Here is a 14,813-nt window from a genome sequence, read left to right on the forward strand (position 1 = left end):
TACACAAAAGAATTATTTCTCTCAAATACATCCCTGTTAGTGAGCTTTTATCCTTTGCAAAAATAATCTATCCACCTGACAGGTGTAGGATATCAAGAAGCTGATTAAACAGGATGATCATTACATATGTGCACCTTGTCCTCGGGACAAAATGCCACTTTTAAAATGTGCACACAACACAATGCCACCGATATCTCAAGTTTTGAAGGAGCGTGCAATTGGCGTGCTGACTGCAGGAATGTCCAACAGAGCTGTTGCCAGAGAATTGAATGTTAATTTCTCTACTGTAAGCTGCATCCAACGTCGTTTTAGAGAATTTGGCAGTACGTTCAACCAGCCCCACAACCACAGACTGACTGCGTGTAACCACGCCAGCCTAGGACCTCCACATCTGGCTTCTTCACCTGCGGGATCGTCTGAGGAGGAGGAACTAACTCTGATCGGCTGGGCCTGGCTCCCCTGTGGGCGGGCCTATGCCTTCCCAGGCCCACCCATGTCTGCTCCCCTGCCCATGCATGTGAAATCCATAGATTAGGGCCTAATTAATTTATTTAAATTGACTGATTTCCTTATATGAACTGTAACTCAGTTAAAATCTTTGAAATTGTTGATGTTGCGTTTATATTTTTGTTCAGTTTTTGTTTGTCTATTCTGGATCCGTAGATAAACCATTTGTCTGATTAATGGGGGCTGAACTAGAGCAGTGTTTGTGAGACGAGGGCCGGGGCCAGGTCTTTTATACAAAAACCTCTGTAGAGTCAGAATGGTTCAAGCTACAAACTATTAAAAGCAATCTATGAAAAGCTGAGACTTTCACAAACTTGCACGTGACATGTTTTGATCTATGATGCTCACAAGAGTCGTTAAGAAGGTAAGGCTCTTCTACATAGATCATAGGAAATCCCAGGACATAGTGTCTATAATACTGTAATAAGCTCACATAGTTATTTTTTAACCTTTATTTAACTAGGCAAGTCAGTTAAGAACAAATTGTTTACAATGATGGCCTACCAAAAGGCCTCAAGTGGGGATGGGGGCTTGGATTAAAAATATAAATATAGGACAAAACACACATGACAAGAGAGACACCACAACACTAATTAAAGAGGAACCTATGACAACAACATGGTAGCAACACAACATGGCAGCAGCACAAAACATGGTACAAACATTATTGGGCACAAACAACAGCACAGAGGGCAAGAAGGTAGACAACAATACATCACACGAAGCAGCCACAACTGTCAGTAAGAGTGTCCATGATTGAGTTTTTGCATGAAGAGATGGAGATAAAACTGTCCAGTTTAGTTGCTGTCACAAACTCCACACAGTTGTCACTGACTAGTTAGATAATAATTTCCCAGTGAGCAAATCATTTCTGTACTTAACAGCATTCAAATGACTTCATTTTTATCAGGCTTTTGCTTTGGCAGACCTTGTTTTTTAATTGCCATTTGTCAATAAAAGCCATGAATGCAACTATCAAATTGTTTTGTGTTCTACTTGTAGCCCTGGTTGTCCTGAAAATATAATGATAAAACAATTCACTGTGGGGCAATTCATGCCCAGGCATAGATTAGGGCCTAATGAATTTATTTCAATTGACTGATTTCCTTATATGAACTGTAACTCAGTAAAATATTTGAAATTGTTGATGTTGCTTTTATATTTTTGTTCAGTATAATTGGTCTCACTCAATATCTAGTGTCTGATTCTATTTTAAATCATTCAACCATATTGCATGTTTATAGAGGAAGCCTTTATTAACAAAGTACTTTGGGCAACAGTTTATTTCTCTGTTGAGGCTCGAGGCCTGAAGGGTTGGTTAGAGCATAGCTTGTTCTTTGTAGAGTTTTTCTTACACTTGGTCCTTTTTAAATAAAAATCACGAATGCAACAATCAATTCGTTTTGTGTTCTACTTGTAGCCCTGGTTGTCCTGAAAATGAAATGGTAAAACAATTCACTGTGAGGACAAATATAAGGGCTGGATTAATGAAAGTCAGATAAATGAAATGTCGATTTTTGCTAGAATCTCGGGACTGATAGGGTTTACACCCTTGGATTCGAGTGAGCATGGCTGGGGAGAGTTTCCACCATATTTCTTACAGCAGTCCATTCCTTTTAAATCCATAAGGGGGAGTGAAAGCTAGAGAATCGCATTTAATCTTATATCTCAGTTGAAATGGCTGAAAATCTTAAATCCAGAGGTTAGTTCATTTGAGAAAAGTTGTTCCCTGTTAGTTTTAATTCTCTGTAGGGGAAATACATGTTTCTACTTGAGAATGTAAAAACAAGTAACAAAGCTCTTTGTGGGTTTATGTAGCCTAGGCTGGCTATACAATTATGTAGGAATAGGCTATGTAACAAAGGGTTCAATCATCTCCCAGTCCCATCCCCATCGAGTGTAGGCCTACTCGTTTGACCTTTGGATTCTACCCATAAGAATGTGTAAAGAAGCTACGCTTGGTTTCATTTCGAATCTTACATTTTCATGCAACCAGTCTGTGTCCATTCTTTACACGTCCTATTAACTACCCAAACCACAACACTCCCCCTCATTAGTTCGATAGACATATTTGTGTGATTTTGGATCTTAGGCCTGATTTGATATATTAGTGGTGGGCCAACTGTGACGTGTCTGAAATGCGTGTAGAATATGTTATATTATTTTGCCACCATGGAAGGCGGCTATTTGCAGTGATCTCTGCAAGGAATGCGCTACAACTATTTCCTCTTGAGGTATTGAAATGCAGTTGTATTTGAAGCAAAGCCATGTAAAGTAGCTACATAGCCTAAACCAGAAAGGCAAGGGTGATGTAAAAATACAAAACGAAAAAAGCTAAAAAGAAAATTCATCAAATATAGGGCTAATGTAGATTGTTTGATATATGTTGCAAGTATAGGGCTGTCAAATGCATAAATATTATACCGTTGCGTACACATCTGTTGTTGTTTTTTTCTTTCAAAAAGTTACCTTTATAGGGAACTGGGGTAAACTGTTTTTCATGTCAATTTAAAAGGAGTCGGCTAACACCGTAGTCTGAAAAATCAGGTGGGATATGTCAACACGCACTCACAGTCACACAAACACGCACACCTTTAGTTTCGAAAATCACGGCCGATTAAAATGTGCAATATTAGGGCTATGATTATGAAGATAGGGGAAGTTGTGTTGGCCAATATGTTTGCTTCTTTTTTTTCTCGACAGAATTAGTTCGCAAAAGTGTAGCAGAGTGCAAATGTTATGATACAGCGTATTGGTTTTACGTGAAGGCTGTAGAAAATACTAGTCCTACTTTACAAAGCTTATCATTCAGCAATATTTTACACGTGTATTTTTTCAATAGTCATTATGCAAAAATGTTGGCTCTAGAATAGTTTGTAGGAATTATTCTGCCTCAACAGCTATTTTCATCAGGTTTCAATTTGATGAACATGGAAAAATATTACATGATTATATTAGCTTACTATATTAGATATGTCAATGCATCGTAGCCTATGTTGTGACTTAATAATCGATTACTTTATTATTTTGGGGGGGAAATAGTTTGAAATGCTTAATCTTTACACACAATTTTGATAATTAAATAGGCTAGGTCTATATCAGTGCCTTCAGAAAGTATTCACACCCCTTAAACTTTTCCACATTTCTCTGTGTTACAGCCTGCATTTAAAATGGATTCAATTAAACATTTTAACATGATTTTTTTGAATGACTATTTCATCTCTGTACCCCACACATACAATAATCTGTAAAATCCCTCAGCCAAGCAGTGGATTTCAAACAAAGATTCAAACAAAAAGACAATGGTGGTTTTCCAATGCTTCACAGCAAAGAAGGGCACCTATTGGTAGATGGGTAAAAAACTACAAGCAAAAGTTGAATGTTATCCCTTTGAGCATGGTGCAGTTATTAATTAGACTTTGGATGGCATATCAATACACCCAGTCACTACAAAGATGCAGTTGCCGTAGAGGAACTAAACCGTTCAGGGATTTCACCAATGGTGACTTTACAACAGTTAAAGAGTTTAATGGCTGTGATAGGAGAAAACTGAAGATGGATCAACAGCATTGTAGTTTCTCCACAATTACTAACCTAACTGACAGAGAAGGAGTCCTGTACAGAATATTCCAAAACATGCATCTTGTTTGCAACAAGGCACTTAAGTAATGCTGCAAAAAATGTGGCAAATCAATTAACTTTTTGTCCTGAATACAAAGTGTTATGTTTGGGGTAAATACAATACAATACATTCGTAAGTACCACTCTCCATAGTTTCAAGCATAGTGGTGGATGCATCATGTTATGAGTATACTTGTAATCAGTAAGGAGTTTTTCCAGATAAAAAAATGATGGAATGGAGCCAAGCACAAAACCTAGTTCAGTCTGCTTTCCACCAGACACTGAGAGATTAATTCACCTTTCAGCAGGACGATAGTCTAAAACATAAGTCCAAATCTACAGTGAATGTTTCTGAGTGGCCGAGTTCCAGTTTTGAATTAAATCTGCTTAAATATCTATGGCAAGACCTGAGAATGGTTGTCTAGCAGTGAACAACAACCAATTTGACAGAACTTTCAAAATAATAATGGGCAAATATTGCACAAGCCAGATGTGGAAAGCTCTTAGAGAATTACCCAGAAAGACTCACAGCTGTAATTGCTGCCAAATGTGATGTTAACGTGTATTGCTTCAGGGGTTTGAATACTTATCTAATCAAGATATATTCGTGTTTGATTTTTCTTCATTTTTTTTTTGTTATACAAATGTTAGAAGTTTTCTTCCACTTTGACATTACAGAGTATTTTGTGTAGAATGTTGACCAAAAAAAATACAATGAAATACATTTGAATCTCACTTCGTAACACAACAAAATGTGGAAAAAGTAAAAGGGTGTGAATACTTTCTGAAAGCATGATACAAAGCGATGACATAATATGTTTCTTGATGAGTAAAATTTCGAAGACATAGAGTTCAGCCATTTTTCTCACATTATTGTTGTTTCCTGTAACCGAAATTAACACATTCAGAGTGTTAGTAAAGAATAGTTAAGCTGTAACTTTTTAATAACGGGTGTAAAAAGCATACTAATAATTCTACCGCACTATCACAAGATGTCCACCGGAGGCCGGCAGCGCACCATCGCTGAATGTTGGTCAAAACCATAGAGAAGAATAGAGGACTGTTGTTTGTGTCTGTCCGTTTATGGCGTCTGTGAGAGTACCTGCAGCTCCTTTGAGGCCATGTCGATTTTGAATTATTGAATTTCTTCTTCTACTACTTCTATGAGTTGGTAAAGAAACTGAAAGGGTGCATACTGCCACCTGCAGTGTGTTGTTTGAACAGGTATAAAGCCAAGGTTGGCCAATTTCACATCGACAGGGCTGTAGTCGAGCGGGTTGAGATCTTCAAGTTCTTCGGTTTCCAGATCACTGAGGATCTATCATGGTCCACACACACCAACACAATTGTAAAGAGTGTGCAACAATGTCTTCTCCCCCTCAGGAGGCTGAACATATTTGGCATGTGCCCTCAGATCCTGAAAAAGTTCTACACCATGCACCATTGAGAACATCTTGACTACCTGCATCACCACTTGGTATGGCAACTGCTTGGCAACCAGCTCTACATCGGTTAGTGCGTACAGTCCAGTGCATCACTGGGGCCGAGCACCCTGCCATCCAGGAAATTGTCAGACTCCAGCCACCCAAGTCATAGACTGTTCTGTCTGCTACTGCACAGGAAGCAGTACCAATGCACCAAGTCTGGAACCAACAGATTCTTGAACAGATTCTACCCCCAAGCCATAAGACTGTAAATAGTTAGTTAAATAGTGAACCAAATAGCTACCCGGGCTATCTGCATTGACCCTTTTTGCACTAACTTTTATTGACTCATCACATACGCTGGTGCTACTGTTTATTATAGGTCATTTTATTCCTAGTTATATGTACATATCTACCTCAATTACCTCGTACCCATGAACATCGACTCGGTACTGGTACCTGTGTATATAGCCAAGTTATCGTTGCTCATTTTGTATTTATTATTACTTTTATTATAACGTGTTTTACTTTTCTATGATATCTCTATTTTCTTTCTCTCTGCATTGTTGGGAAGGGCCGTAAGTAGGCATTTCACTGTTAGTCTACACCTGTTGTTCATGAAGCATGTGATAAATAAAATGTGATTTGATTTACTGCCACTTGACGTTATGGAATGTTTGCACACAAGTATAAATCTATAAATCATTGGATGATCCCCCTGATAACCCTGATGGAATTATGTGATTCTTCCTTAACCCTTAGGAAGTCCCACCCACTTGACTACTTAAAAATGGTGAAAGTAGTCAATGGGCGCCGCTCATGCTACAAGATAGGCTTTTGGGTACTAGATTCCTCTATCTATCTCTATGGTCAAAACCAAGAAGTCGCACGAACCATACTGGTTTAGAACCATCCGTCATGGATGCTGTAAAAAAAAAAGAGTTTTACCAAAATAATCTAGGACTATACAAACAGATGTGCAACGGAAATTTTTTTAAACTGCAACAACAACAAAAATCTATGATAAACAAACGATTATCCGCGTAAGTACATATTTACATTGCCAAGGCTACCAGTAGGTGACGCAGTTTTGAACAGCTAGCCTACTGAACCTACACCCATGAGAAACGCTCCTTCATCCCTGGTTCATTGAATGGATTCCAATAATAAACAATCCAAAGAATGAGACCAGTGTAATATAAGGGAATCTTGCTAGCTATATTGTTAACAATGTTTTTATTCATTTACCTCTTAGCATCAATTCACTAGTAGATCTAACTGAGTAGACCTATATTTATTCGTTACTACATAGGCATGTGGCCTATTGTTATTATTATGCTATTAATATCATAATTTCTGGAAAATAATAATGATGAACTAATAATAAATAATAATAATAATAATAATAGTTCTATTTTTTAGTATTATTTTATTATCACTAATATTCTGCCTTAGTGCTGAAGTAGATGCATTAGCCTACTGTTTATCAGTCTGTAACTGCAAAACGTCCGTTATCTCATTGACTGATGCAGGCCATTATTATATATAGGCCATCTGATGCCTGGAGTATGCCAGACAATGTCTTGCTGTTGGGCTACACAAAGAAGCAGCAAGCTGCACCGTGTACAGAAAAGGACGAGCAAGATAATAACAAAAAAACAGAGACATCCCACTGACCCTTCCACCACTACAGTCACGGAGAGAGCAAGCAGCCGTAAGATTGGTCACTGCCATGAACCAACCTGACCACCCTCCCCACATGATCTCCTACCACAGAGAAAGGGAGACAGTATTGGCAGAGTCCTCTGAAACCAGAACCGACATTCCAAAATCAACGCAAGGACAAAAATGCTGGTCAATTCTACCACAGTCACAGCCATCAGACTTTGATTTTGTGATTTTTTTAAAGTGTATTTTTTCCTAAGACATGGGACCTTTTAAATTTAATGTAATACATTGTGTTTTTTAAATATTGTCTAAATGCCACTGTGCATTCTGCAAAATGTAGTCTTGCGGACTGCGAGTATGAATGAAATAAATCAATACAGGCCTATGGCAGATAAAATGTCAATCATATGCACAGGACGTTTCAAAAGACATATGGGACCTTTTCAATTGAATGCAATATATTGTGTTTTTTAAGTGTTGTCTAATTGTAACTGTACATTCTGCAAAATTCAGTATTGTGGACTGCGAGCGTGAATGAAATAAATCAAATCAAATCAGGCCTACAGCGGGTCAAAGGTAAATCATACGCACAGGACCTTTTCAAAGACACTGCACATAGAGGGAATTAGTGCATATTCCTACGCAAGGAGACAACGGCCTACAATGGTGCAATGTTGCAATATCGATGTGCAACACAAACGCTTATTGGGGTTATAATTTATTAAAATAACACAATGCGTGCAGCTTTCAGGTACAAGCCATGGCTTGCTACCATGTTATATCATAAGATCGACTTGGCACTAAAGCCTACATGAGCTGTCCCGACGTAAAATTTGTTCAAATGAAGTCATCCTTCGATACCTTTATTTTATATTTTTAAGTAAATCTTAGATTTAATTCGCAAAAGTGTAACCTTGGCATAATATGAATTGACCTAATTAATAATCATAATCATCCATTTTTTAAATGGATTTGTTGTTATTCATAATAATTGTACCATCAATGTAATGGGCTTGTAGTAATGCAGGACGGATTGGCCACGTAGATCTAATAAGCAGAACATCGCAAACAAAGTTAAACTACCGAGACTCATAGCCCGGGCAGATTTGGACTCACAACCCATAGCATTTTCTTATAGTCTACTTGTGGGTGGAATCATATGTCCCCGAAGATGAGCATTATAATTATGACAGTGACTTAAAAACCTACAGTGAAATGAAAGAAACACATCGTTATTTTATTCCAAATGAGGTCCTTTATTGGATTAAGAAAACCACCATTTTCATGGAATTCAGCAATAGCAAAATAATGAAGATATCACTAAGACATGGAAACCTATTGCGGCATATAATAGGCTATATGTTACAGGTGGATTTATTATTATGGTACAGACATTTCCGCGAAACGAATGGTCAAATAAAAGGCATACCAAATACATTTCTAAACTCGTGCGTGTGTATAGGCCTGTATCTTCCTATGCACTTTGTAAACCTCAAATTACAAATGATAAACCTTTCGTCAGTGAATGTTTGACTTGCATTGAGCAGAAATTAGCCTACGCAAAAAAAAAAGTTGTGTTTAGGGTAATTTACGTAGGCCTAAATTAAATGGGTCGTTTATATGTCAATACAACAAACCAACTGCTCTGAATATAGTGTGGATCCAATATCCATCGTCCCAATCTTCCGGCCAATAGAAATTGGGGAGCCTTCAACCCCTAACTAATCACAAACTGATAGGAGAAAATGAAAACACGGAGAGATGAGGCCAGGGTATGTAGTTGGGTATGTTGTAATTACCATAATAATGGTAAATATAAATTAATATAAAAGGTATCCCTAAAATGTAAGATCGGTAAACTCCTATTTAAACAGAACTATGTGGTGGCTATTGGTAAACACACCCAGGTCAATGGTGTAGGCTACATTTTATACTAACAACGTATCACACTTATGTCAAAGAATGTTAAACCGACTCTTAGCCCCATACTTCAACATAAAACTCAACACTGATAAACATAAAGGCCCCTTTAAGACCGACTGTCCTCAGGCCTTATCGGTAGACAAAAATGCAAACGTAAGTACCTTGAGCTTTTCTACTGGTTCAGCTGAGTAGCCTATGTAAAAATGTTCTGAAGATCTGGTTCTGAACGAATCCGTTCCGTTTTGCTTGAGTCCGCCTCTCCGTGCCTGTTCCTATTGACGCACTTAAAGACTCTTCCCTCAACCTTAAGGCGAGTAGCAGCGACCAATCACCATGCCATTACAGGCTTCAGAGGAAGCTGTTTATGTGACTCCAGCGCTAATTAGGCTCATGAACTAACAAATCGCTTGCACAACTGGTGAGGAACCGATCACATCCATGGATTGTCTGGCGCAGTTGACCACCTTTATGGCTATTTGTTGATTTGTTGTTACTTTGGCTTCTATTCTTGCTGCACTCTTCGTTCCAAAGTTATTTATGCTGACAAACTTTCTCGGTGTGGAGTAGTAACCTATTTTTTTTTTACGAAGAACGCCTGCACCTCTTAAACTCTAAGCTGGGGAATCTTGACTATCAAACCATGTTTCAACCTACACCGAAGAGGTGTTTCACTATAGAATCGTTGGTAGCGAAGGATAATCCTCTACCAGTGTCGAGGTCTGAGGAGCCCATACGACCAGCAGCTCTGAGCTATGCAAACTCCAGCCAGATGAATCCATTTCTGAACGGGTTTCATTCCAGCGGCAGGGGCGTCTACTCTAATCCGGACTTGGTGTTCGCTGAGGCGGTCTCACATCAGAACAACTCCGGTGTCCCAGTTCATTCGGTACCACCTCCACACGCGTTGGCTCACCCACTTTCATCCTCACATAGTCCGCACCATCTTTTTGCCAGCCAGCAAAGGGACCCCTCAACTTTTTACCCATGGCTAATACATAGATATAGGTACTTGGGTCACAGATTCCAAGGTAGGTTGAATTTACATTTGTCTTTTTAACGCATTTATTACTTATTTATGCTGTTAAGCCCTTTTTTTTGGATGTTCCATAGCATTTATGTAGGCCAATATAACATGTAATTATGAGAATAAAGAAACGAATGATAAATATCAGTGAGCTATCGAATTTTGGAAATATATGTGCTATCGCCTTGTCTCGAACAGTTTTACAAACTGTTTTTGTCTGTTATAATTAGAACACTGTTCAACTGGAATAGGCTAGGGTACTTTTAGTAGCCTAATGTACGGCATAGTATTTCACAATGTGGTAACACGGGTTCAAATGTATTTTGCTGGTAGTCTATAGCCTATAATTTTCCATTTTGTTTAAAAAAAGGAATTGCAAAGAGTGGACTTTTAAAAAGTCCTTTAGCGTCTAAAACATTTCATTGAAACAAAAATAAGCATAAAACCTTACAACTGGAAAGTGTAGGGCTATATAATTAATTGACTTGTTATTTTTAACAACAACAAAAAGATTATTGAAAAATAAATAATGATTTAATTTGGCCTAGATATTTACTTCATGTTTAAACTGAGTGCAAATCAACTTAACTACATTGATAGATGCCTGTGTATTTTTTTTGTAATCATCCGTGCCTTGGAATAGGCATTGGGTCGTATTTGTGGGCTATGTTTTTATTGCCCAAACTGCTGTTTACGAAATTGTACACAATGCACTACTTTAAAATCGCACTATTAATTTATCGTCCCCCAAATTGGACTGTCATATTAGAAAATTATATTTTTTGCTGGTGGATGCACCATGCAAATTGTATAACAAGTGAACGATCTGTTTTCATAATGGTTATTTTAATAAGGGTCTTTATAGTAATTCTGAAAAAAAATGTTAGGCTAATGTAGTCTATTTAATTATCCACCATATACTTACAGTATACCAGTGACTGTAGGCTAATGTTAAAAAGAAAAGTTGAAAAGGGTTAGGCTATAGAGGCTTCTAGGCCCCTTTGTGATTGTAGACCATTGTGTTGCTATTTTGTATGTGTAGGCCTAGTGTTTTTAGGATAACCAAAGACTGTATCGAAACGGCGCTTATTTTAGCCACTGCATAGCCCTATTGCTTCCATTTGAATAATATAAACTGCATCAATTTGCTATTGTTAAAATTATTCAAGGTGTTGCTTGTGACTAAATTGGTTTCAATGTTCAATTGAGTGTTGCCGTAGACTTTAGTCAAACGTTAAAAGGCCCAAGTCTGCGGTATAGCCAAATTATGAGCATAGCATCATCATCTCTTTAGCCTCAGTTTGCAACGTAAGAGTGGTCATAATTAATATCCCTCCCATTGTCGTTTTCAGGTAACGAAACAAGCCCGGAGAGCTTCCTTTTGCACAATGCACTGGCCAGAAAGCCCAAAAGAATTCGGACAGCTTTTTCCCCTTCCCAACTTCTGCGGCTTGAGCACGCATTTGAAAAAAACCATTACGTCGTAGGTGCCGAACGAAAACAGCTTGCGCACACCCTTAGCCTCACAGAAACTCAGGTAAGAAAATGAATTGAATATTCACAAGTGTATCGTTAAGTCCGCATTAGGCCTACTTTGAATAGGGGATGGATTAAAAGACGATTGTGTCAAGTTGCACCAGACCTGACATGACGCACAGGTTTGTGGGGTGTTTTTCAAGGGGTGTTTTATAGCCTGTAGGTCTACCTACATTAGGCTATAGGACAATAATAACTTGTTTTCGTGTTGGCTACGGTATCTGTGAATATGCTAAATTTCTATGAATAGGCTAATTATTTATAAGAAATTCATATGCCAGCCCATAAGTGACATTACGGGAATTATTTATTCATTTATTGAAAACACGACAATGTGTTGTCAATTGGGGTAAACTTCACACATGCTATGGTTTATCCGTATTGCAAGTCACATTTAGGAATTTCACATAGGCCTAAATGCTATTCCATTTAAAAAATTGAAATGAAGGGGGGGGGGATGATATGAATGAAAACACACGTTTAATCATTTTTCAAAATTAGGCCTACTATTGGATTGACCTGTAAACCCACAGTTTCAGAGATACAAAAATACATGTCTACACCACCATCGGCCTTGAGGCTTTTAGTTGGATGAAATCAATGATCATTGTACAACCTCGTTGGGTTGAATTACTTTGTTTTGGGAAAAAAAGGTTTCTATTCAAAATGGAGGGCAATTAACCAGTTAACCATTTTAAAGGATCTATGGCACGCTAAAAAGAATGAGACGGACTCAATGAATTTCCCTGGCCATATTTAAGATCGTATTTGTGCCTATCAGCTTGTGGAACGGTCGGTGTCTTTTGTCCCAGTGTCACCACCGGCTCTTCTCTAAACGGAGGCTTTCAGAGGGGAATGAGGGAGAAATTAACCATCACCCACTTCAATTAGCTGACTGAAAGCACATTAAATGCACCTCACTTGCCAAGCTGTCAGACGGATGGCTTGTATATATTAATATTGCCCACTAGCCTATTGATATGCATTTACAAAAGGCTTAAAATTAACAAGCAATGTGGCTTTTACATTTTGGGGGGAAATTATTAGAAATTAAATGACATTTATTTGTTATGCATTGCATATTCGTGGGCCTGTTTGCGCCGGTTTTTTCGACCAAGGGGATGTCAATGTCTGGTAATTGGCTTATGTTTGTACTATTAAAAAAATAGAGTATGCAATGCATGCCATTTTGACCTAGGCAATATCCCATCTGAAAATAACCGTACTTCTAGCCTAAGTTGTAAGTAATTTAGGGTCTATTGCATTGGGCAAATATTCACACAGCGATCTATGAGAGCCTATGCAAAAATGCTAGGCCTTTGCACTCCTTTAATAGTCTATGCTTGTATCTCTTTTGCTATTCTGCTATTTGAATTCTAACTTTACGCACATGGATAGTTTTTGTTTAGTATTTTGGTATTTATTGTAGCCTTTATTTATTTCCCTTAGGTAAAAGTGTGGTTTCAGAACCGAAGAACCAAGTTCAAGCGTCAAAAGTTGGAGGAGGAGGGTTCAGATTCGCAACAGAAGAAGAAGGGGACCCATCACATAAACCGATGGAGACTCGCAACTAAACAAGGATCGGGAAGCCCGGAGGAAATTGATGTAACTTCAGACGATTAAAATACGAAATTGTTTGAACCTGGGACAGCCGTGTGGCGTGAAGGATGACATGGCTAAGGATGCTGTGTACAGAGAGACAGAGAGAGGGTAAAGCCAATGTCACATTTCGATTCTTCGGAGATCGGCAGCTGAGGGTGAGAGATCCGATTGGTGGCACTGCTGTCACTACCATGGGTCTGTCAAACCATATCAAATTGCCCAGGCAAAAGTGATTGACAGTATTGCAGTCCACCTACCTGACCACCTTCCACGCATCAACCCACCACTACAATCTCCCACGAACCACCCAAAAATTAATCTCCAATTCACATTGGACATTTGCACTTCTGAAAGTTTCTAAATATGAACGTTTCCACTCAAGATACCAAAATCCACAACTGTTTTTGTAAAACTTAAATTGCATGGTAGACTTTCTGGTAGTTGTTTTAATTTGATAATTTTCTCAAAAACAACTTTGTTTTAACTCTATTTTCAATCTCAGAGATGTTGTGCTTCTTCCTTTTTACAAAGTGTGCAGTCTTTTAATTAATGATTATCGTGTTAAAGTGATTGTGAGAACAGTATGAAGTAGCAGTGCTGCGTTATAGTGTTTTTAAAGAAAATGTATTTCGAAAACTTTATAAAAGTTTATCAAACCACAGATAAAGTACTTAAAGGGAAAGTATCCAGGACATTCCTTAAACCTAAAGCTTTACCATGTCTCCGTTATTCTGTCACGAGCATATTGTCAGGATTTGACCCTTCCGTGAGAGTTGCCACAAAGGACTAATGCAAGAATTGACTGCCGTAGAGGCGAGAAAACGTCAAGCACTGAGCGTATCCATGTACAGAGATACTAAAAGTTAATGTTTCTGTTAAACACTCTTTTATCAGAATGTAAATAATGTTGTGTTTGTGTTAAGTTTGCTACAATTTTAACACAAAGTATACTTCCAAGAAGTATGTAATTGTTAATATTTTGTCAATAAAGTTTTATCAATATGTTGCGCGCGGAGTAAAAGTAGGGTTTTGATTTTAGATCAACTTTCATATATTGACATTTTATAAAGAGACCTGTTACGCTCTTCAATTCAAGCGTGTATCATTTAACACTTTTTTATAGGCTATTGGCTGCCACCAATCACCCGCTTCATATATCTTGATTTTCGTCAAACCAGTCTCACAATTAGCCTATATTTGAGATAGGCCTATGACTCATTTTAGAAGAAATCCAGACAATGTGGCTTGTTAAAATGAACTTATAAAATCCAAAATAATTTGTCTGTGGCAAGTGCATGGTTGTTTTTTCCGGTGGTTCATTTGCTCCTCAGTCTGATAGACTGCATTAATCCGTTTTTATTTAGAGGGGCAGCGTCTGGTCTGTTCAGGCTACAAAGAGTCCTACGAGCTTTTGTGAAAGTGCAAATCAGTTTAGGCAATTATCATGCGAGTAATATGAGGGGGAAAGGGGATGCATTGCCCAGTGGTCCACTTTAATCTCTTAATCC

The 14,813-nt window shown here is 38.1% G+C and overlaps 1 protein-coding gene across 1 annotated transcript; it reads left to right on the top strand.

Annotated features, from left to right (window-relative positions):
* Positions 1–9,436: 9,436 nt before the first annotated feature.
* Positions 9,437–14,312, top strand: LOC124041431 (homeobox protein EMX2-like). The gene is made up of 3 exons (XM_046358996.1): positions 9,437–10,171; positions 11,520–11,704; positions 13,153–14,312. Exons 1-3 carry the CDS (start codon positions 9,784–9,786, stop codon positions 13,324–13,326), a joined length of 747 nt encoding a protein of 248 aa, XP_046214952.1. The 5' UTR covers positions 9,437–9,783; the 3' UTR covers positions 13,327–14,312.
* The last annotated feature ends 501 nt before the right edge of the window (positions 14,313–14,813 follow it).

This window comes from Oncorhynchus gorbuscha, linkage group LG08, assembly GCF_021184085.1.
Source record: "Oncorhynchus gorbuscha isolate QuinsamMale2020 ecotype Even-year linkage group LG08, OgorEven_v1.0, whole genome shotgun sequence".
Taxonomy (NCBI): Eukaryota; Metazoa; Chordata; class Actinopteri; order Salmoniformes; family Salmonidae; genus Oncorhynchus; species Oncorhynchus gorbuscha.

What these genes read in the sequence shown, in the direction of transcription:
- LOC124041431 (XM_046358996.1), top strand. Translation starts at nt 9,784, where the DNA reads ATGTTTCAACCTACACCGAAGAGGTGTTTCACTATAGAATCGTTGGTA. An exon ending in CTTGGGTCACAGATTCCAAG is followed by an intron (nt 10,172 to 11,519) that starts GTAGGTTGAATT and finishes TGTCGTTTTCAG; the next exon opens with GTAACGAAACAAGCCCGGAG. An exon ending in TTAGCCTCACAGAAACTCAG is followed by an intron (nt 11,705 to 13,152) that starts GTAAGAAAATGA and finishes TATTTCCCTTAG; the next exon opens with GTAAAAGTGTGGTTTCAGAA.